This window comes from Hevea brasiliensis, chromosome 11 (genome assembly GCF_030052815.1).
Source record: "Hevea brasiliensis isolate MT/VB/25A 57/8 chromosome 11, ASM3005281v1, whole genome shotgun sequence".
Taxonomy (NCBI): Eukaryota; Viridiplantae; Streptophyta; class Magnoliopsida; order Malpighiales; family Euphorbiaceae; genus Hevea; species Hevea brasiliensis.
In genome coordinates, this window is record NC_079503.1 from 47,531,647 (window position 1) to 47,556,409 (window position 24,763).

The 24,763-nt window shown below is 33.1% G+C and overlaps 1 protein-coding gene across 1 annotated transcript; it reads left to right on the top strand.

The window, feature by feature from the left end:
• The first annotated feature begins 8,998 nt into the window (after nt 1-8,998).
• LOC131170244 (uncharacterized) lies at nt 8,999-10,183 on the top strand. Its single transcript, XM_058129309.1, has 5 exons — nt 8,999-9,129; nt 9,226-9,358; nt 9,453-9,594; nt 9,722-9,921; nt 10,097-10,183. The coding sequence occupies exons 1-5, from the start codon at nt 8,999-9,001 to the stop codon at nt 10,181-10,183; spliced, it is 693 nt and encodes a 230-aa protein (XP_057985292.1).
• The last annotated feature ends 14,580 nt before the right edge of the window (nt 10,184-24,763 follow it).

Genomic DNA, 24,763 nt, shown 5'->3' on the forward strand with positions numbered 1-24,763 from the left:
ATTTTTCTTTGGTTATCAAAGTGAGTCCCAATAATTACTTTAAGGTTTTTAAAAATTTTTTTAATCATAAATTCATCCCTAAATTTTTAATTAAAAATCTCTCTCTCTCTCTCTCTCTCTCTCTCTCATGTCTTTTTCCCTCTCCTCTTCCATCCCTTGTTTCTCTCCCTAAGCCCAGAAATAAATTTTACTCAAAGGTAATTAACAAGATGGTTTTAAGCATCTTTAACACACTATCGCTTTTAGGTTCACCTTTGGCGACTATGACTATCTCTATTCTAGCAAATCTAGTGTTTACATTACTGTTATTAGCCATAGCCACTGCTAATTACAATCCCATTAATGGTTCCACTAAATTTAGATACACAAATAGAGTGAACAAAAGTCTCAAAATCCACTTATGATTCAAAACCCAAATTAAATTCCTTAGATTTGGACATGAACAAATTCCACCCTCCTTTTCAAATAGTAGCAAATCAAATTCCTTCCTTCCCTTTAGAAAGCCAATGCCTATCTTCACCAATCCCCAACCCATTGCCATACCTCATAGGCCTATGATTCACAGCACCTCGCATCACTTCATTGAAGCATTACTCACACACTTGCCATACTCAGCCTTACAATAACCATCTCCATCACCTCTCTTTGATTATAATTGTTGAAATAGTGGAGAATAAAAAGACTGACATAGAAAAGGAGAGACAAAGGGGAAGAGACATGGGTAGGCTAGCATCATTGCAAAAGCAAGTGTAACACCCATTACTTTCAAATGTTAGAATTCCTATCAAGGATGGGAAATTCTCATGAAACTTAGGGTTTCAAAAACAACAAAATAGTAGTAAGTTCTATACAGATGATATAATGTGAGTGAAAGTATGTAACACCCTCACTGTATTCTATTGTTCCGGTGATCGGTGTCGGTCTGGACAGCTAGAACATTTGAAAAAATATTTAGACTAGAGTGAGGAGTCATAAATAATTCAAATACTAGTAACAAAAATCTAAGAAAAATTTTAGAAATAAAATACAAACAAGTTAAATGAGCCGGTGCCCCAGCGATGGGTAACCTAGTGAGAAGTTACGGTTTTCGCAGCTAGGAGCCCTAAACTCAGGAGAAAATTTATGAAATAATTTTTGAGATTCCAGAGAAGAGTCATTGAGGTTTTGATGGCATTAGAATGCCAAGAAAATGTTTAGAAAAATTTTTAGATTTGTACAAACGATTTTGGCTCAATAAGCCAAATGGAGGGCATTTTGGTCATTTCGTCTTCAGAGATGATTTTTGGCCGACTTGTCCAGTTAAGTAAATAATTATTATGACATAAAATGTGAATAAATATTGCCAAAAATTAAATTGAAAATGAGTAGAAAAGAAAAGGAAATAAAATGAAGGAAATTTGGAATTATGACATCACATGATGTCATTAAAACCCAATCATATTGTGACAGCTATCTATAAACTTAATTAAAAGAATAAAATAGGCAGAAAAATTGAAGGAAACAATCTGTTATCTTCTTCAACCCAGCCGCATCTCTCTCTTCTACACCCTTCACCATTGTCAATTCAACCAAAGCTCCATTTCCCTCTCCATTTCACCACAAACCACTAGCTTGCTTCACTAAAATTTATCCTTGCAACTAGAGCAAGCTTGAGGAAGTAAAAAGGAAGAGAAAAGAAAGAGTTTTATAAGCTTAGAAATTCCATCAAACAAGGTTAGTGCATGTACTTCTTTCCTTCCTTCCTATCTTTTGTTTAAAAAGCTAAATTAAGTTCAATTTATTGAAGAATAAAAGAAAATATGTATGTATGACCAACCATGAATTTTTGCAGCATTAAGTGAGTGATGATTTTGATGATTTAAACTGAATTAAATTGGTTTAATGATGGTGTTTGAGGAGTGTGTATGGATTAGAGGTTGAAGTCCAAGTGTTATGCATGAGTAGGAAAATTGAAAATTTAGGGTTAGGGTTTGGGCAACAAATTTATGATTTTGCTCATGTAGTGGTGCAAGGAAGTTCTAATGGTCAATTAGTGACCATTTGGTTGTCTTTGAGTAGGAAATGAAGTGAATTGTGCCATGGGAATTGAGGTTAGAGGTGCTGCCTTGAGTGACCTGCAGGGCTAGATATGAGTCTAGCAAGGTTGGGCAGCTTTGACTTGAGTTGTGTAGGTTTAATTGGTAAAAGGCCAATTTGACATGAAACTAGACACATAATGACACAACTTTAATGAAGAAACCTTGCCCAGAAATCAAAATTAGGATACCCTAAAAATTGACCAAATCTGGGCAACTAACCTGCTGGTCCTGGAAATTGATCAAATAAACAGTATTTGTTCAAATGGTCATAACTCAGTGTATAAATGTCCAAATGACCTAAATTTTATATCAGTGGAAATATTAGACAATTTAGGACAACTTTTATGAAGAATATAACTCCAAATTTTGATCAGAACTTAATGAAATTGTCCACCAAAGTCAAGATACCAAATGTAGCAGAACCAAATTGCCTAGAAATTCTGGGTACAAGTTAATCTGGCCAGTTATGATAAAATGGCCACAACTTGAGCTACAAAGCTCCAAATGGAGTGATTCAAAAATGGAATTAAAGAAGACATATAAAGGAACAACTTTCATGAAGAACGTTTTGTCAAAATTCTACTGTAATAATGACCAATAGAATAGTGAACTTAAGGCATGAAATATGAAAATTTTGAATAACATAAAATAAGTTTGAAATGGTATTGGCAATCAATTCCAACAAATTTAGAACAAAAAATAAGGTATAATTATGTATCAAACATTCGTATAAATATTATGTATGAAAAAGTCAACAATTTGAGTGAATAGTAATATGTGAATAGTAACCCCAAGGACATAAGAAAAAGTAAAATAAATTAGAGAAGACATTATGAATGATAATATATAATGTAATTAGTGAATTTTAATCCTTGAACTTGAGTGACTCTAGGACATAAGGGGATAACCCACATGGAGGGCTTTAGGAAAAATTGTGACTGATAATTCATATACTTATTGTAATAAATAAGAGAATCATAAGGATGTATGAATTTGACATTAGTTCTCCTCCTGAGAGGAGAAAAATGTTTCAATGTATAAGTGGTACATAAAAAAATTATTTGATGTGAATTGAAACCATCATGGATGGTATGATGAATTGCATAAATTGTGTAGGAATGAGATTTAGGTATTTCTGATTTTGTTATGAATATAAATTAAATTACTATAAATTATACTTAGAATATTTAATAAATAATGAAATTATGTGCCCATGTATTGCCTAGACACGTGTGTCAGATTGGATAGATTGGCATGCTAATAGGGTATTGTTTTAGCAGTACTGTGAAAGGCTTTATGCCTGTATTCATGGCTTTATGCCAGCACTCATGGCTTTTATGCCCGATTATGTGTTTTCATGGCTTTTTAGCCATACTGACTGCATACGTGGTTGACGTTCCGCGTCCCATGGTATGACGGCCCAAGGCACCGTGGTGTCCAGTGCCGACGATCCGTTATCTAGTTTAGTCAGCTTGTCATAGATTACTTGGGCAGTGAAATTTATTGAAATAAGTTAAGAATATTAACAACTGAAAATATTAGAAATTAAATAAATGAGTAAGAATATTTAATTATTATAAAAGAATTGAGCACTTTTGAAGAGGTATAAATTAGAACAAAGGATAGTTAATACTAGAAGTATTATATGAAATTAAATTAAATTCCAGAGTATCCAAATTTTGTTCCATTTCTTTTTTTGTTATTGTATATTATTTTCTTGTTATATTATTGCACCACTAAGCAAAAAATGCTTAGCACGATGGATTTGTTTCCTCGCACAGGTACTAAAGGTAAAGCCCAGCGAATATTAAACAGAGATTTTGGAGTTTTGATACGTAGAAGTGTCTGAAGTATTCAAGGTTGTCACCTCCTCAGCAATGCATGTAGATAGGGCCCATATAGATCATAATTTGTATGTTGTATAAAATGCTTAGTTATAGTATTGTAATGTAAATTATGAAAATGTAATTAATAGATATCTGATGTAAATTAATAAATCGGTTAATTTATATGTGATTAAATTGTATATTATGTAAATTAAAAAAGATTGAAAATTTTCATATATGAGTAGAGCATGAATGGGAATGTATGGAAATGGATATGAATGAAATTGTATAGATTTGAACACGGAATTGAAATAAATAACTGATGCATTAAATGATGAGATCTTTATTTGAAAATATTATTAAAAATTTCAAACAGGTGAATAGTGAAATACCTCAAACGTTAATAAAATGGGGGAAACTCCGTTAGTTTCTCCATTGAAAAATAATTGATATTAAAGGATAATAACTTGAAAATGATTTAAGGAATAAAGTAAGATAAGATAGGGTGCTCCGGCACTAAATGTTGCACGCTTTGCTCGGTTACACTATAGTCGGGTGAGGGGTGTTATAAAATATTTTATTTGTTTTGGCCAAGAAAGGCTTTTAGTGTTGTTTTTGGGCAGAAGGAACTTCGTCAGCTAAAGATTGCACTTTCAGTAGCCAAAGTTCTTTTTACTATTCAAACGTCCTTTGGGACAGATTGGACTTCGGTAGCCTAAAGCTAGGCTTTCGGTAGCCGAAAGTGCCCTTGATTATAGGGGTATAAATAGCCCATTTTAGTTCAGATTTTAAAGAAAAATTGGTTTATTTTCTCCCTCTCACTCTCTCTCTCTCTCTCTCTCTCTCAGCTACTATTACATGCAAAGGGCTAAACTTGAGTTTTTCTTGACAATTGCTTGTTTTGGATGTTAGAAGGTCCTTGAAGGGAATAAAAATTTCAAGAGGAAATCAAGGTCTTGACTCAACCAATTTTCTTTTCTTTTATACTAAGGAAGAAAGGTATTTATTGTAACACCTAGAATTTTCTGAGCTATGAATAGTACCATTTTTAGTCAGTGAATAGTACTATTCAAAGCCAGGTTAAGGACTAAAAATAAGATGAAAATAATTTGAAATAAGCAGAATAAAAAAAATCAAAATAACCATTGGGTTGTGAAAAATATCGGCATTAATGAAAAAGATGAACTATAACTCGATGAAGGGCATTTTGGTCAATTCACTCTCAGAGTTGACTTTTGAACAAAATGTCAATTAAATTAAGTGAAATTAATGTAATAAAATATGAAGAAAATTTTGATGAAAATTTAACTAGAAATGTGTAATGAAATGAAGAAAAGAAAAGAAATAAAAATTTAATTATAATTATGACTTAAGCATGACCAAAGGATGACCTAATTAAAAAGGAGAATAAATATAAAAGCATAAGAAAAAAATCATAAAAAGAAAAGCCATTTTTCTCTTCCTTTCTCCTCCTTGGCCGAAACCCAAGCCCTCTCCCTCTCTTCCATTTTTCTTTCATTTTAAAGCTTGAATTCCTTGACTTTCTTCCATTAATTCCATAAATCTACCTTAGAAAACTTTGAAATAAGCTTTGATAAGAAGATTAGAAGAAAAAGAAGTAAAGAATATTGAAGATTTAGAAAGCTAGAAATTGGGCAAGTGAGGTTAGTGCTATCTCTACCTTTCTTTCTTCTTCTAACAAATAAATTGAGTTGAATGGTGAGGGAATTGCATGAACATGAGTAGAAGGATAGGAATTTTGGTCAGCCTAGGAAATTTGGAGATTTTGATATTTCCATGAAGTTAAGCATGAATCTTAGTGTGAAATGAAGTATATGTATGAATAGTATGTTAGATTGCATGAGATTTGCATGAAATTAGGAATTGGAAAAATTAGGGTTTTAGAAATTTTGGGAGAATTAGGATTTTGATGCCATGAAGTGTAATTAATGTTTTTGAGACCAAATATTGACCAAGTTATGTGTGTTAGATATGAAATGAAGTTGGTTGTTGAGTGAAATTAATGAATTGGAAGTGGATCAAAATGCTGAAATTCTGGACCCTTGAGTCCAGAAGGTTTGAATGAGCATAAGTAGAACTAAATAGCTCCAATTGGTGTGAGGCTAATTGGACATGAAACCTAAGACATAATACCAAACATTTCATGAAGGAAGCCAGCCTAGAAAATGATCATAGGCTATCCAAATGTAGCCTTGAATCCGGAAGTGGCGATTTTGGACCCTGCAGAATTGGCCACGTGAACAGTAACAATAAAATTATCATAACTTACTCTAGGAAACAATTGACTTGATTCTTAAACACATGGAAACCTGAGACATAGGAAACATTTCATATGAAGAATGTGAGGCCAAATTATTAACTTAACTCAACCAAATTATTGGGCAAATTTGGATTAACAAATCTACCCTGTACCTGAATCAAATCTAGAATCTCTGCACAATTGAATACCTGACTAGTTTTGGTAAAAATGACATAACTTAAGCTACAAAAGTGCAAATATAGTAATTCCAAAGTCAAAATTCTCATAAGACATAGAACTATAACTTTTCTCTTTTGACCAGAACTTAGAACTTAAGGCAACTTAGAGAAATTATTTGGACAAGTTAGTAGTGACAAAGCTGGAATTTTTGAAATCCAGCAAACTTGTCTCATGACCTTTGGATACTTAACAGGTCATAACGTCTTCTAGAAAACTCCAAATTGAATGATTCAAAAAGAGAATTAAACTTAAAACATAGGGGAACAATTTCCATGAAGAAAGTATTGTCAAAAGGGTCAACATCTTGGCCAAATTACTAAGGAAAATTAATGCATCAATTCTAAAAATTTATGAAACTTTAGTAAATGACTTGCATGGTGATTGGCATTGAACATAAACAGTTTAATGCACATATAAAACATGAGAATATATGATTGGGGCTTATGTTTCCATCATGAATGGGATGAAAATGCTACAAAGCATGAATAACACGTGATCAAATATTGAGATTTATGAAGACCTAATGATATAAATTTGCCCTTGTATGCCTAGATATATGCGTATGAGTTGGATCAATTGACATGTCAATTAAGGACTACAGTGCGGTACTGTCCATGGCTTTTGAGCCTACTTCATGAGTGATCATTGATAGACAATGTATGTCTGATATGATTATTCTTCTGGCTTTTATGCCTACCTAGTGGCTTTATGCCTAACACGATTTTACTGGCTTCATGTCAACCCGTTGGCTTTATGCCTGACAGATGTATACATGATAGACACATGGGGTGTCCAACTAGTATACTCCCGTATATCCAGTTTTAACAGTTTGTTATAGGTTGCTTGGGTAATGAAATGAATTAATTTGAATGAATATCATACAAATAAATGGAAAAGACTAATAAACTGTAAAACACTCCTAATTCATGAAATGCATTTCTATTATGATATTATACATATGAAATATGTATTTCTATGTATTTAGTTTATTTTCATTATATTATTACACCACTAAGCAATATGCTTAACGCGTTAATTTTTCACGTGTAGGTACTGGAGACAAGGGCTAATAGAGATTGGATCTGCAGTAGGAGAGTGGTCACCTCAGCTGTTCATTTTGGTAGGGCCCAGGAGCTTCTTCGTCCACAACATTTTCACAAGGGAGTGGTTCTATAGCACTGGCTCAAATATTTACAATAAAACAGGAGGAAACAAATACCTGTAATAGTGTGGTGTTAGGTACACTTCATATAGGAAGCTTCAATATGCATGCTTTAATTGATCCAAGTGTTTCTCACTCTTTTGCTATCCCTGATACAATCCTAGGGTTAGGATTGATGGTGTCTAGTTTAGATTGTCCTTTGCTTGTTAGTTGACCCAAGTGTGACCCTTCAGTGATAGAGATGATTTGTTACTCTTGTCCAGTAATGGTTAAGGACAAATATTTTCCAACCGACCTAGTGGTTTTAGAATTGACTAATTTTGATGTCATTCTAGGGATGGATTGGCTCTTAGCCAATTATACTACCTTTGGCTATAAGAATAAGATAGTAAAGTTTAGGGGATTAGATGATACAAAAGTATTGTTTCTGAGAGACCAACTATCACCTGTGAAGGGAATGATCTCAGCCATATGACCAAAAAGATGCTTAGGAAGGGATGTAAAGGGTTTATAGCCCATGTCAAGGAAGTTGTGGTGAACTGAAGTGATCAGTTCCAGTAGTGAGGGAGTTTCTGAATGTTTACCACCTGAAAGGGAGATTGATTATGAAATTGATCTAGCAACTAGTACTAGACCTATATTTATTCCTCTATACAGGATGGCTCATGTAGAGCTTAATTTGTTAAAGAATAAGTTGTAGGATTTGGTAGATAAGGGATTCATCTAACTGAGTACTTCTCCTTGGGATGCTTTAGTGTTGTTTGTAAAGAAGAAGGATGATTCCCTGAGGCTGTGTATAGAATATAAGTAGTTGAACAGAGTAACCATAAAGAATAAGTACCCTTTACCCTATATTAATGATTTATTTGATTAGCTAGTAGGAGCTAGTTATTTCTCTAAGATAGACTTAAGGTTTAAATATCACTAGTTGAGGATCAAGGAGATAGATATTTCGAAGACTACTTTTTAAACTAAATATAGGCATTATGAGTTTTTTGTGATGTCGTTCGAGTTAACTAATGCCCTAACTGCATTTATAGATCTCATGAATGGGGTATTTAGACCTTATCTGATGTCTTCATTGAAGACATCTTAGTATATTGCAAAAATCAAGAAAAGCATACACAACATCTGAGAGTGGCTCTCTAAACTTTAATGGAGCACCAATTGTACACTAGGATTTTAAAGTGTGAGTTGTAGCTAAAGAGTATATCTTTTTTAGAACTAGATCCCAAGAAAATTGAAGCAGTGGCAAATTGGTTGAGGCCAACTATAGTGATGGAGATTAAGAGTTTCCTAGGATTGACCGGCTATTGTAGGAGATTTGTACCTAATTTCTCTAAGATAGCTACTCTAAGACTAGGTTAACTTAAAAGAATAGGAAGTTTAAATGGACAAACCAATATGAAGAGAATTTTTAGAAGCTCAAGGAATGTTTATGACAGCACTAGTTCTGTCTTTGCCTTCGGGCAATAAAGATTTCAATGTGTTTTATGATGCCATTAGAGTGGGTTTGGAGTGTGTTCTCATACAGAATGGCAAAGTAATAGCTTATGCTTTAAGGTAATTAAAGAAGTATGAAACTAAATATCCCACCCATAACCCAGAAATAGCGGTGGTAGTTTTTTCCCTAAAGATGTGGAAACACTCTCTTTATAGGGCTACGATAGTTTTTGCCCTACAGATGTGGAGACACTATCTTTATAAGGCTAAGTGTGAAATCTTCACGGACTATAGGAGTCTCCAATACATTTTTAACCAGAAGGAGTTAAACCTCAAACAAAGAAAGTGGGTGAAACTGCTAAGTGATTATAATTATACTATCTAGTACCATATGGGTAAGCGAATGTCATTGCAGATGCCTTCAGTAAAAAATCATTTGGTAGTTTGGCTCACATATCAATGCAAAGGTTACCCATTTTGAAGGAGCTACAATAACTAATAGGAGAGTGGTTACAGTAGGAATTATCAACAAAAGGCACATAGATGGCACAGATGAAAGTGGCACTGATGTACTTAAGAGAGGTGGTAAAGAAATAGCATAAAGATCCAAAATTAGTGAAGATAGCTAAAGCAGTACAAAAGGGTACAAATTGTGAGTTCCAATTTGATGGGAAAGAAGTTTTGAGATATGGTAGTGGTTTATGTGTATCAGATGATATCGGACTCAAAGGAGATATTATGAGAGAAGCTCATAATGTGATGTACAGTGTACATCCCGGAGCCACCAAGATGTATCAGGATTTGAAGAAAGTGCATTGGTGGCCTTCTATGAAGAAGGAGATTGCACAATTCATGTCTGCTTATGAGGTGTGCCAAAGAATGAAGCTAGAGCATCAAAAGCTAATAGGAACGGTTAACCCACTACCCATTCTAGAATGAAAATGGGAGAATGTGGCCATGGACTTTGTTGTGGGGTTACCTATAGCCTCTAATAGACATAACTCTATCGATAATAGTGGATAGGTTGACTAAGAATGTCCACTTTATTCTTGTGAGAGTTAACTATTATGTGAATAAATTGGCTCAGGTGTATGTAACAGAGATAGTAAGGTTTCGTGGAGCTCTAGTGACAATAGTTTCTAACAAAAGACCACAGTTCACCTCCAAGTTTTAGCATTGTCTTCAGAATGAAAAGAGCAGCAGACTAGATTTCAGCACAGCTTTTGATCCTCAGACCAAAGGGCAATAAAAAAATAACCATACAAACTTTGGAGTATATACTAAAAATGTGTGTACTTGACTTTGGAGGATCATGGAAGAAGTACCTTTAACTAGATAAGTTTGTACACAACAACCAATATCACTCTAGCTATAACACTCCCTTACCCGATCCACAGTGTAGCCGAGCAAAGGAATGCCGCATCTTGTGCCGGAGCACCTAGTCTTACTTTAGTTCATTTCCTTGTCACATTGACTCTATTATAATTCAGTTCAAATTTTTATTTTTTTTGGAGAAACTACAAGAGTCTCCCCTATATTATTGACATTTTCCCTGTTAAAATAGTTACCTATGCAAATATTTCCATAACACAATCTCAAATTTCATCACTATTCCATGTTATAAATCATGTTTCCATATCATTCATATTCATTCCATATATGAAAATATCTCATTTCATTAATTTACAGAATGTGCACAATTTACATAACTTTTGTACCTCTCAAAATTTAATTACAAACTTTATATTCAATTACGACATACAAAATATGAATTATTGTGGATTTATGGACCCTACCAAAATGATATGTTGAGGTGACACCGATTCCTACTACAGATCTGTCGTCAAAATCCTAGTCCAATATCTATTGGGTCTTATCCCCAGTACCTGTGTGAGGAAGAATCATTGCACTAAGCATTTGTGCTTGTGGTGCTATAATATAATAAAATGCAATATATATATTTTAAATTAGATAACATGCTGTGTGGAGTAAGCATAATTCACATATGAGTTTTCACAAAGCAATTGGATAGAAATGTGAGTTTTATAATGTCAAATGTTTATAACTTCAACATACATTTACTATCTAATAAATTCTGGGTACATTCCATATTTTCATGATCTTTGGAATCGTTACTTTTAGAGGATCTTTACCTTTCTTTACTTTGTTGTTCAACTTTTTTGCTTACTTTTAGTGTCCAAAGTAACCTCTAACCGAATGTTAAGACTGAATACATGAGTATACTGGCACTAGACACTCAGTGTCTGCTAGCCATCGTATCGTCGGACACTTGGTGCTTACTAGGTATGTAATATCGAGCATAAAACCATGGGAATAATCACATTGGACACTCAGTGCCTGCCCGTGATTATTCAAGTCATCATTAATAAGGGATAACCATATTGGACATGTTGCCTGCCCATGGTATCTTGGCATAAACGCCATGAGCAATACTGCTAATCTCATCCCTTCTTGGCATGCCAATCTATCTAACCCTTACACTACTATCTAGGTATCCTTGGGCTTATTTATTATCATTAGCATTTCAATGTTCACATTGTTTCATCATTCATCATTATTCTTTCATCATGGCATTATCATCTCAATCATAGTGGGAACATAGGTCCCAATCACATATTCACATATCATATATGTTCATCAAGTCATTGGCATTAAGTACAATTTACATTTCAAGCCATTTTATGGATATTTCATAAGTTCTAGATTTGGTATTTTAATTTCTCTAATAGATTTGGCCAAGGTATAGTAACAATTTGGCTATACTTTCTTCATAAAATTTGTAAGTTTATATCTTATGTTTATTGTGGCTTTGGAATCATTCAATTTGCATATGCGTAACTCAAGTTATAGCTATTTTATCAAAATTGGTCCAGTGACCAATTTTAGGTTTAGGGCATTCCAGAACAAGGCAGATTTCTAGAGCTACATTGTTAAGCAATTTTGGGTAAGTTACAATCATAATTTGACTTTATGTTCTTCACATTAATTGTTCCCCTGTGTCTCAGGGTTACACAGGTTTAATAATCACTCAATTTTAGGTTTTGTAGAGTGAGGTATGGCTAAATTTCCAATCCTAGTTCACAGATACAATATCCTATGATTTCCAGGTTTCCAAGTTTTTGGGCCAATTTTGCACTCAACATTCAAGTGTCTTACACGCAGAATTTGAACAAAATCTCTAAAAAAAGTTGTAGCCTATGTCTTAGGTTTCCATATCATTTTAAATCACCTCAATTGGAGTTATATAATGGAAGGTATGCCCTATTTACTCACGGGGGTCAAAGGGCATTTTGCTAGAATCACAGGAAAATTTAGTTTTAGCAAAACATATTTACTCTAAGAATTTAACCAATTTACAATTAGAATTGGGCAATTTCTTCTTCATGAAAGTTATTCTTTTATGTCTCAACTTTCCAACAAAATAAAAATCACTTCATTTGGAGTTTCCTAGTGTAAGTTATACTCATTTTAGTGTGTATTATTCATTTGGTCATTTCCCAGGATTCCAGATTTTCATTTCCGGATTCAACTCAAAATTCAAGTGACTTTCAGTCAATTTTTTATCAAATTTTCCTCATAAAAAATTCAGTATATTGTCTTATTTTTAATTTGGCTTTAGTTTCACATTAATTGGAAACTCATGTTATGAGCAATTGAACTTACTGGACTCAAGCTATCCAGAACTAGTTCCAAGACACCACACTACCTTTACTCTATTGGTTTGCCATATTACCAATATTTCCCAATAATTACGTACCAAATTGTAACACACCTCACCCGTCTACAGTGTAGCCGAGCAAGGAGTGTCACACAGAGTGCCGGAGCACCTGATCTTATCAAATTTCATTAAAGTTCTTGATTTACTTGTTCAAAAACTTCATTTAAGGTTTAGGTTATTTTTACTGTTTATCAAAATCAGATTAATTTGAAAATTTCAAAAATTTTAACGAAAATCCAACAGAGTGCCGGCTGTAATTTGAACAAACAGTTCTTCTGAACCTGCCAAAAATAATTTCAATATATACTCAAATTGACAACTCAAAATCAGTCTCAAAATTTCTCATACTCAATCTCAATCAGAATCTTCATGATCAAATACTTAACTCATATATTAGAATTCTTACTTTTCATTAACTGACATAATTTGCCAACTAATTACATAAGTTTGTGAAGTACAGGATATACAAATAATTTACAATATACTTAGAATGAACAAAATGCATATCATGTGTAATATAAGCCCTATCTATATGCATTGCTGAGGAGGTGACAACCTTGAACTCTTTTGACACTTCTGCAGATCTAGACTCCAAAATCTCAGTCGAAGTACCTGCGCGAGGAAAATAGTTCCATCGCACTAAGCATTTCTGCTTAGTGGTGTAATAGTATAACAAGAAATAATATAAACAAATAAAGAAAGAAATAAATCATAATTCGGATACTTAGGAATCAATTTAATTTGGTATGGTATTTCTAGTATCAACTATCTTATATACTAGTTTGTTTCTCTTTGGAGTGCTTAGTTTATAACTTTTTAGTAAATATACTCAGTATACAAATTATTCTAACTATATTATATTTTAAGTCTCTACGGTTCTGCAAATTGTATTTTTTGTTATGTTTCTATTGCTAATCTTCTTTTTTTTTTTCACTTCATTCAATACTTAATTAATTGTACTGAAATTTCATTATACTTAACTGGCTACATTGAATATTGTTTTAATTGACTGCCCGCGTAGCCTATACACTGACCAGACTGGATAAACGGTTAAAATAGCACTAGGTACCTAGTACCTTGGGTCGTCACACCATCGATCACAAAGTATCTCTTGGTGTGCAAACAGTGTGGCTAAAAAGCCATATAATCAATCAGTAAGGCAATAAGTTGAGTATCATAATATAATCCGTATAGCCATAGGCTATTAAAAATCTGTATAGTCATAGGCTATTAAAAACATAATCAGTATAGATATAGGCTATTAACAATACAACTGTCAGTACCTATTGGCATGCCAACCTATCCAAACTAGTCAACTAGGTAAACTAGGGCATATTAGAAGATTACATATTTAATTTTTCATTTTTAGGGTTTATACATAATTATGCCTTTCACTAGTCAATGAACATGTTGACCTTTTTGTACAGCATGGATAAGTTGATTCTTGTATCAACATGTCACAATTCGCATTTCAATATGCTGCCAGTATAGTGCAATTTACAATTCTCACAAGTTGGCATTTATTGCCAAATTATTTCTAGGCTTCGTTGCATATTATTGTCAAATTTTCAGTTTTAGTGTGCTTGATTGGTCTAGCTAAATATCCTATTTCCAATGATTTTTAGCTTATGGTCAAAGAAGCAAATTTGTAGCTCTATGTCTTATTGAACTTTTAGTACAGATTTTAGGTCATTCTGAGTTGTATAGACCAAGATATGGTCAATTTATTAAAGCTGGACAGATTGCAATTTTTTAAGGCAAAGTTAGGTCAATTTTTGGTCAAATTCAATTCTGGCAGATTTGGTACCCTAACTTGGGCAAGCAAATTGACTTAGTTCTGGTAATTTATGAGCTTTGGTGTCTTCATAAGAGTTATAGCTCTATGTCTAAGCTTTCCATTGATCAGGTTATTTGAACCTGTTTTGAGTGAGTTATGGCCAATTGAATGGCTACTGTTCATATGGTCAAATTCTGGGTTGCAATTGTTCTGGACAGTTTTGATACCTCAAATTGTGCAAGTAATTTGACTTAGTAAATGTCATTTCTAGGTTTTGTGATCTTCATCAAAGTTGTAGCCCTATGTCTAATCTTTCCATTAGTATAAATGTGAGGTCATTTGGACCTGTTTTGAGTGAGTTATGGCCAATTGAATGGCTACTGTTCATATGGTCAATTTCTGGGTTTGGAAAGTTGCAATTTCGGATTTGGTCATTTTTAAGGTCAGTTTCTAGCTAGAATTTTGGCAACATTTCTACATGAAAGTTGGCCTATTTTATGTCTATTTTTGCCTCCAATTGGCCTCGTATCAATTGGGGTCACAATTTTACACTTATAACCTAATTTATGTACTACCAATAATACACAACTTGTACATGAAAATCACACTCCCATTTTGAAAATTCTCTTCCTCCCAATACTTCAATATTTATTCATGGCACTTCTATATATATTCAACACAATTCTAGCAAAGAAATTTTGGGCAGAATACATCAAGAGTTCAAGGAACACAATACACCATTAATGTTCAATATCTAATTCAACCCAAGTTCAATATACATCAAAACTTAACTTACACATACACTTCCATATCAATTTCACCTACTACCCCCAATTCAACACCATCATAATTCATCAATAATTTCAAAAAATCATACACAATTTCATGAGTTTAAAGGATGCCAACAATGGCAGTTTGCTATGGTATTAAATTCCCCTCTCAAACCCCTAAATTCAATACTAACACTAACATACACATAAAATTTACTTGCTAGCACTTCTAATTACTTCATTTAACATCAATTCCCATTAATTTCATGTGAGAATAAATCAAACACCTTTCATCACCATGGCTGCTGAATTTATGGTTTGCCAAAACTCTATCATTTCTTCAATTTTTCTTAACTATTTAACTTGTTTTAACCTCAACACAACTTTTATTTAAGAAAATTAAGGAAACTAGCACTAGCCTTTTATGGAGCATAATCAAACCTCAATTATTCCTCTTCAAATTACCATCAATCTCTTCCTTGTGATGTAGTGATCAACTTTAATTAAGACAAGTAAAAAATTTCAGCTTGAAAATGGGTGGAGTGTGCCATGCATTTGGGCGGCCATGGGAGGGTTTGGAAGCTCTTAAATTCAGCAATGGTGAGTGAATGAAGAAGATGAATGTGCTGAAATGAAGTGGCTGTCCACTTAAGTTTAAATAGCTCCCACTAACCCTCCACTAAAGTTTATTTAATTAATATTACATGTTAAAGTTTGATTATTCAAATTATATCCCATTTCTTTTATCATTTATATTATGTACCACAATTTGAAATTTTCATGAAAATTTCAAAGTGTACTATCACTCATTTTTAATGCACATTGAGGTCAAAAGTTAACTCTAAGTGTCAATTGACCAAAATGCCCCTCTTCGGCTTGTATTCCTGATTTTTCAGTAACATCAATTTTTGTCAGTTTCTTATTTTTTCGTTTTTATTTGTACTAATTCATTAATTTTTTTTTTGACATTTTCAATGTTAATTACACCTAAGTAGACCTTTAATTCGATCACGAAAATATTTCCCCGGGTTTCCCGCTGTCCAGGGCTAGTCAATGGTCCTCGCCGTAACTTCCCTGTGCAGTCACCGATCGCTACGGGTTCGGCTCGTTTAACTTAGTAACATTTTATCTCTTTTATTTTTTTCTTAATTTTTCTCATCACATATTTCACTATTTTATACTTCCTCACTGTCATTACAGTGTAGTTCCAGACATTCTGACTTTCCATGCAGACATTAGCTATCGGAACAGTAGGACGTACGGACGTACGAAAATGAGGATGTTATAACTCTTCCCCTCTAAAAAGGAATTTCATCCTCAAAATTCATCGGATTCAAAGAACTAAGAATATCATTATCTCATAATTTTATTCACTCTCCCATCATTGTTTCCTTTGCCTTTAGTATCTCTATTCATGAAATTCTCTTATTCATTGGTTTCTTGATTTCCCATACTAGAATATTTACTGGTCCTTTCAGTCTCTTTTTCTCAATTCCAATTCTATTAAATTACCCTTTGTCTCATACAAAGCTTATATCTTGCTATCATCATGCTTATTTAATAATGATCACTACACATGAACTCCATTAGTGGAAGTTATCTATTCTTGCTTTCGGAGGGAGCATCAATACAATTTCTAAATGTATTCTCAAATACCTACATCATTCCTTTCTATCCAAAATATCAAAATTAGTATAAGACTCCATATCGAGGTCTAGATATCTTCGTCCTCAAGGTGTTCTTTGTAATTTATAGCCATACTGAGTTCTCTAAGCTTATAGCAATTTTTGTTGTAATGGTAGTCCACATTAGTATAACTGAGTCATTGACTCTAGCTACCTTGCAAGTGTGATCTTTCAGTATGTTAGTTCTGAAGTTTAAATTTTTAACTATAATTTTCACATTTATTTCCCGTAATAGTACTCTATTCGTGTGTAACTGTATCAAATTATAGATTTCTTACAAATATTCTTATTTTATTGCACCACGAGGAAGCATGTAGCTCTACCCAATAATCCCATGTCAGTACTGTAATCTGCAGCTTACAATACAGATATAGAGAACATTACATAGCCACTACGTTATAACCTCATGAACTAGGTTTTCTACTTCTTTTTTCTAATGCCCTCTGCGACTCTGAGTCCATATCTTAACTTTGAATAATCAAAAGTAAACATATCTGCATTAGTGTCACCTCGACTCTTATGAATGCAATGCATGTATGCACACTATCTTTCTACTTATCTTTGCCTAGGAATGCCTAAATCGTGCTCTGATACCACTAAATGTAACACCCCTCACTCGTCTAAAATGTAGCCAAGCAAGGCGTCTCACACAGAGTGTCGGAGCACCTGATCTTATCTGATTTCATTAAAGTTCTTAATTTACTTGTTCAAAAACTTCATCTAAGGTTTAGGTTATTTTTACTGTTTATCAAAATCTGACTAATTTGAAAATTTCAAAAATTTTAACGACAATCCAGTAGAGTGCCGCCTGTAATTTAGACTAATAGTTCTTCTGAACCTACCAAAAACAATTTCAATATATAGTCAAATTCACAACTCAGAATCAGCCTCAAAATTTCTCATACTCAATTTCAATAAGAATCATCATGATCAGATACTTAACTCATATATCAGAATTCTTACATTTCATTAACTTACATAATTTGCCAACTAATTACATATGTTTGTCAAGTACAAGATATATAAATAATTTACAATATACTTAGAATGAACAAAATGCATTACATGTGTAATATGAGCCCTATCTACATACATTGCTGAAGAGGTGACAACCTTGAACTCTTCTGACACTTCTGCAGATCTAAACTCCTAAATCTCAGTCGAAGCACCTGCGCGAGGAAAACAGTTCTATCGCGCTAAGCATTTCTGCTTAGTGGTGCAATAGTATAACAAGAAATAATATATACAAATAAAGAAAGAAATAAATCATAATTCGGATACTCAGGAATCAAGTTAATTTGGTATGGTATTTCTAGTATAAACTATCTTATATACTAGTTTGTTCCTCTTTAGAAGTGCTTGGTTTATAACCTTTCAGCAAATATACTCAGTATACAAATTATTCTAACTATATTGTATTTTAAGTCTTTACGGTTCTGCGAATTGTATTTTTTTTTATGTCTCTATTGCTAATCTTTTTTTTTTTCATTTCATTCAATACTTAATTTAATTATACTGAAATTTCATTATACCTAACTGTCTGAATTGAATAATATTTTAATTGACTGCTCGTGTAGCCTATAACTGACTAGACTGGATAAACGGTTAAAATAGCACTGGGTACCTAGTACCTTGGGCCGTCACACTATCGATCACAAAGTATCTCCCGATGTGCTAACAGTGTGGCTAAAAAGCCATATAATCAATCAGTAAGGCAATAAGCCAAGTATCATAAAATAATCCGTATAGCCATAGGCAATTAAAAATCCGTATAGCCATAGGCTATTAAAAACATAATCAGTATAGCCATAAGCTATTAACAATACAACTGTCAGTACCTATTGGCATGCCAACTTATCCAAACTAGTCAACTAGGCAAACTAGGGTATATTACAAGATTGCATATTTAATTCTTTATTTTTAGGGTTTATACGTTATTATGCCTTTCACTAGTGAACGAACATGTTGACCTTTTTATACATCATGGATAAGTTGATTCTAGTATCAACATGTCACAATTCGCATTTCAATATGCTGCTAGTACAGTGCAATTTACAATTCTCACAAGTTGGCGTTTATTGCCAAATTATTTTTAGGCTTCATTGCATATTATTGTCAATTTTTTAGTTTTAGTGTGTTAGATTGGTCTAGCTAAATGTCCTGTTTCCATTGATTTTTAGCTTCTGGTCAAAGAAGCAAATTTGTAGCTCTATGTCTTATTAAACTTTTGGCATAGATTTCAGGTCGTTCTGAGTTGTATAGACCAAGATATGGTCAATTTACTAAAACTGGACAGATTGCATTTTTTTAAGGCAAAGTTAGGTCAATTTTTGGTCAAATTCAATTCTGGCAGATTTGGTACCCAAATTTGGGCAAGCAAATTGACTTGGTTCTAGTCATTTCTGGACTTTGATGTCTTCATAAGAGTTATAGCTCTATGTCTATGCTTTCCATTGATATAAAATGCAAGTTATTTGAACCTGTTTTGAGTGAGTTATGGCTAATTGAATAGATACTGTTCATATGGTCAAATTTTGGGTTGCAATGGTTCTGGACAGTTTTGATACCTCAATTTGTGTAAGTAATTTGACTTAGTAAATGGCATTTCTGGATTCTGTGATCTGCATCAAAGTTGTAGCCCTATGTCTAAGCTTTCCATTGGTATAAATTTCAGGTCATTTGGACCTGTTTTGAGTGAGTTATGGTCAATTGAATGGATATTGTTCTTATGGTCAATTTTTGGGTATGAAAAGTTACGATTTCGGATTTGGTCATTTTTAAAGTCAGTTTCTAGGGAAGAATTTTGACAACATTTCTCTATGAAAGTTGGCCTATTTTATGTCTAGTTTTGCCTCCAATTGGCCTCATACCAATTGGGGTCACAATTTTGCTCTTATAACCTAATTTATGTACTGCTAATAATACACAACCTGCACATGAAAATCACACTCCCAATTTAACAATTCTTGTCCTCCCAATACTTCAATATTTATTCATGGCACTTTTATATATATTCAACACAATTCCAGCAGAGAAATTTTTGGTAGAATATATCAAAAGTTCAAAGCATACAATACACCATTAATGTTCAACATCTAATTCAACCCAAGTTCAATATATATCAACACTTAACTTACACATACACTTCCACATCAATTTCAACTACTGCCCCCAATTCAACACTATTATAATTCATCAATAATTTCATAAAATCATACATAATTTCATGAGTTTAAGGGCTGCCAACAGTCGCAGTTTGCTAAGGTATTAAATTCCCCTTTCAAAGCCTTAAATTAAACACTAACACTAACATACACATAAAATTTACTTGCTAGAACTTCTAATTACTTCATTTAACATCAATTCCCATTAATTTCATGTGAGAATAAATCAAACACCTTTCATCACCATGGCTACTGAATTTACGGTTTGCCAAAACTCAATCATTTCTTCAATTTTTCTTAACCATTTAACCTGTCTCAACCTCAACACAACTTTTACTTAAGAAAATTAAGGAAACTAGCTCTAACCTTTTATGGAGCTTGATCAGACCTTGATTATTCCTCTTCAAATTATCATCAATCTCTTCCTTGTGATGTGGTGATCAACTTTAATTAAGACAAGTAAAAAATTTCAGCTTGAAAATGGGTGGAGTGTGCCATGCATTTGGGCGGCCATGGGAGGGTTTGGAAGCTCTTAAATTCGACAATGGTGAGTGAATGAAGAAGATGAATGTGCTGAAATGAAGTGGCTATCCACTTAAGTGTAAATAGCTCCCACTAACCCTCCACTAAAGTTTATTTAATTAATATTAAATGTTAAAGTTTGATTATTCAAATTTTATCCCATTTCTTTCATCATTTATATTATATACCGCAATTTTAAATTTTCATGAAATTTTCAAAGTGTGCTATCACTCAATTTTAATGAACATTGAGGTCAAAAGTCAACTCTAAGTCTCAATTGATCAAAATGCCCCTCTTCGGGTTGTATTCCCTATTTTTCGGTAACACTGATTTTTATCGGTTTCTTGATTTTTTGTTTTTATTTGTACTAATTCATTAATTTTTCTTTAACATTTTCAATGTCAATTACACCTTAGTAGACCTTTAATTCAATCCTAAAAATATTTTCTCAGGTTTTCCATGATCTAGGGTTAGTCAACGGTCCTCACTGTAACTTTCCGGTGCAGTCACCCATCGTTATGGGTTCAGCTCATTTAATTTAGTCACATTTTATCTCTCTTATTTTTTTCTTAATTTTTCTCATCATATATTTCATTATTTTATACTTCCTCACTATCATTACAGTGTAGTTCTAGACATCCAACTTTTTGGACAGACATTAGCTATCGAAACAGTAGGACGTACGGACCACGAAAAATGAGGATGTTACACAAATAGTCTTAATTTAGGCATAAACACATTAATTAGGTCACAAGAATTGAAAACCCTAATCTCATGAAATCCTAATTCAACTTGTAGAAACATTCAAATCTATAAAATTCTTAGCACTAACCTTGTACACAACCTTCCAATCAACTTCAATCCTCCTCCAAACCAGCCAAAAAGTTGATCCTCAACCTTGATCCAACCTTGGCTGAAACCCTAATTCAAATTTTCATCCATGATTCAAGTCAATTTCCATAGGAAATTTCATAATCACATTTAATTCCATTAGCTAATAGCTATTTAACCATAAAACACAACTTACCTTGATTTGGCCAAATTTCCCTTTCACAAATCCTTCCAAATTCCTTGAGTTCTGTAATGTCTCGAACTTCTGAGCTCTAAATAGTATAATTTTCAGTCAGTGAATAGTACTATTCAAAGCTGTTTGTGAACTAAAAATAAGATGAAAATAAATTGAAATAAACAGAATAAAAATCAAAGTGATCATCGGGTTATGGACTTAATCGGTAATATCGAAAAAAATTGACTATAACCCGATGAAGGGCATTTTGGTCAATTCACTTTAAGAGTTGACTTTTGACCTAAATGTCAATTAAAATGAGTGAGATTAAAATGTTGAAAAAGAATTAAATTAATGAATGTGGTATGGAAAATAAAAAGGGACACATAAGGAATTAATGAAATTGTTAAAGTTATAATAATTATAATTATACTTAAATTAATATAAATATTAAGATATTTAAACTAGAGACAAAATGCAATAAATTAGACTTTATCTTCTTCTTCTTCTTCTTTTCTTAATGGCCGAACCACCTAGCTACTCTCCTTCCACCATTTTTGCCATTCTCAAGCTCCAATTCCATGCAATTTCTACCATAAAACCTATAGCTACTTGAGATAAAACTTGCTATTTGATCTTGTTAGATTGATTGGAAGCTAAGGAAAGAAGAAATCTTGAAGTTTTAGCCAGATAAAAAATTGGTCAAGTGAGGTATGTGCAATTTAAGCTTAGATTCTTGCACAATCTTTGAATTTAAGTTTAATTATGAGGAATTTGCATGAGAAATAAAGAAAATCTTATTTGAATGGGGGTATAGAGATTTCAGCCAGGTTGGGAAGGGAGTGCTTTTGGTGGTTTGATTCAATTATATATGATTTCTAAAGTTACCTAAGGTGTATGCATGAATTATATAAGTGAACTTGCATGAAATTGGAAGAGGTGAAAATTTAGGGTTTTGAAAATTAGGGTTTTGGTGTTAGTAAGTGCAATTGATGTATATAAGGTCACATAATGGCCAATTAATGTGCATTGAATGAGGATTGATGATGGTTTGGTGAGAAAATTAATGTGAATGACAATGACACTTGGGTTGTGAATCTGGACAACATGAGTCTAGTGGGTTTGGAGGCTGATAAGTTGAGCTACATAGCTCCAATTGGTGTGAAACCAATTGGAGATGAAACTAAAGACAAAATGCCAAAACTTTCATGGAGATAACCTACATAGAAAATGACCATAAGTTACCCTAATTAAGGCTTGAATCTGGGTTACCAAATCTGGACCTAGAGAAGATGACCAAATGAATAGTACTTAGCAAATTAGTTATAACTCACTCTAGGAAACTCCAATTTAGGTGATTCTTGAACCTATGGAATTCTGAGATATAGGAGAACAATTAATATGAAGAATATGAAGCCAAATTATGACCCTAACTTGACTAAATTGTTAGACAAAATTGGTTTAGAAAACCTATTTTAGTTCTAGACTGAACCTGAAATCCTGAACATTTAGGTATCCGACCAGTTTTGACAAAATTGCCATAACTCAAGCCACAAAATGCAAATGTAGTAATTCCAAAGCCAAAATTCTCCTAAAACATAGGACTACAACTTTTCTCTTTGGACCAGAACCCAGTTTTTAGAGCAAAGTTGGGAAATTGTTAAGATATGTCAGGAATGCCAAATCAGGAATTCCTGCACCTGAAGCATTTTGCGTTATGACCTATGAATGGTTATCAGGCCATAAATTCCTCTAAAAAACTCTAATTGAAGTGATTCAAAAGATTTGGAAAGCTAAGACAAAGGCTTAAACTTTGTTTTAGGGACCTGAAGCCAATTCTGAGGTTAAGATGCCCGAATATTAGTTGCAAAATTTGGTGACATTATGGAAAACAAGGAAAGTGCAGGGTTTAATACAATGGAACATCAATTGGTAATTTGACAATAACCAGAGCTACAAAACTTCAAATTAAATGATTCAAAAAGAGAATTAAAACTAAGACATAAAGGAATAACTGTCATGAAGGAAGTATGGCCAAATGGATTCTTCATCTTGGCCAAATTTATGAGACAAATCAAAGTAGCAATTCTGGAACCTATGAAAGGTTCATAAAAAGACTAGAAATGTAATATGTGCTTAACATAAATGGTTGATGAATACATAAATCATATGAATATGTAATTAGGACTTATGTTCCCATTATAAATGGAATGAAAATGCTATGAAGCATGAATAACACATGTGTTGAAATAATGAGACTTATGAGCACATAATGACTCTAATTTGCCCATGTATGCCTAGACATCAGTGTATGGGTTGGATCGATTAGCATGCCAATTAGGGACCACAGATGTAGTACTGCCCATGGCTTTTAAGCCTCCTTTATAAATGATCATTGATAGACAATGTATGTCTGATATGGTTATTCTTCTGGGTTTATGCCTGATATGCTGGCAAATTTTGCTTGACAGTTTTACTAGCTTTTATGCCTGACAATTGGCTTTATGCCTGATAGATGTATACCTAATAGGCACATGGAGTGTTTAACTAGTATACTCCCATGTATCCAATCTTAATAGTCTGTTAGAAGTTGCATTGGGCATTGGAATAAATTTAATAAGTTAAATATTAAAATAGGAAGAAAAAGATTCCAAATGAATTAAATTGCTCCTAAAGATCAACAAATGTGTATGACTCATAATAAATTAAAAATGCATTTTTTTTATGATACTACAAGCTTGAAATATTTATTTTTATTTGTTTAGTTCATTTTTATTTATTATTGCACCACTAAGCAATACGCTTAGGGCGATGAATTTTTCCTCATGTAGGTACTGGAGATAAAGCCCTGTAGATGCCGGACTGGGATTTGGAGATCTGATCTGCAGTAGTGTTGTGTCACCTCATCCTGACATTTTGGTAGGGCCAATGAGCTACAGAAATTTTGTCATTGTACATTGTAATCAAATATAAAGTTTGTAATTCAAACTCTAAATTTATAAAATAATTTTGTACATTATGTAAGTAAATGAATTTAGTAAATTTCATAGCTGAAATGAGATGGTAATTTGATATGGATCAATATGAATAA

Excerpts from the sequence above, each read along its gene's own strand:
- LOC131170244 (XM_058129309.1), top strand. The coding sequence starts at position 8,999 with ATGTTTATGACAGCACTAGTTCTGTCTTTGCCTTCGGGCAATAAAGAT. Across the intron at positions 9,130-9,225 it reads GTAATAGCTTATGCTTTAAG|GGCTACGATAGTTTTTGCCC; the intron begins GTAATTAAAGAA and ends CTCTCTTTATAG. Across the intron at positions 9,359-9,452 it reads ACCTCAAACAAAGAAAGTGG|TTTGGCTCACATATCAATGC; the intron begins GTGAAACTGCTA and ends ATCATTTGGTAG.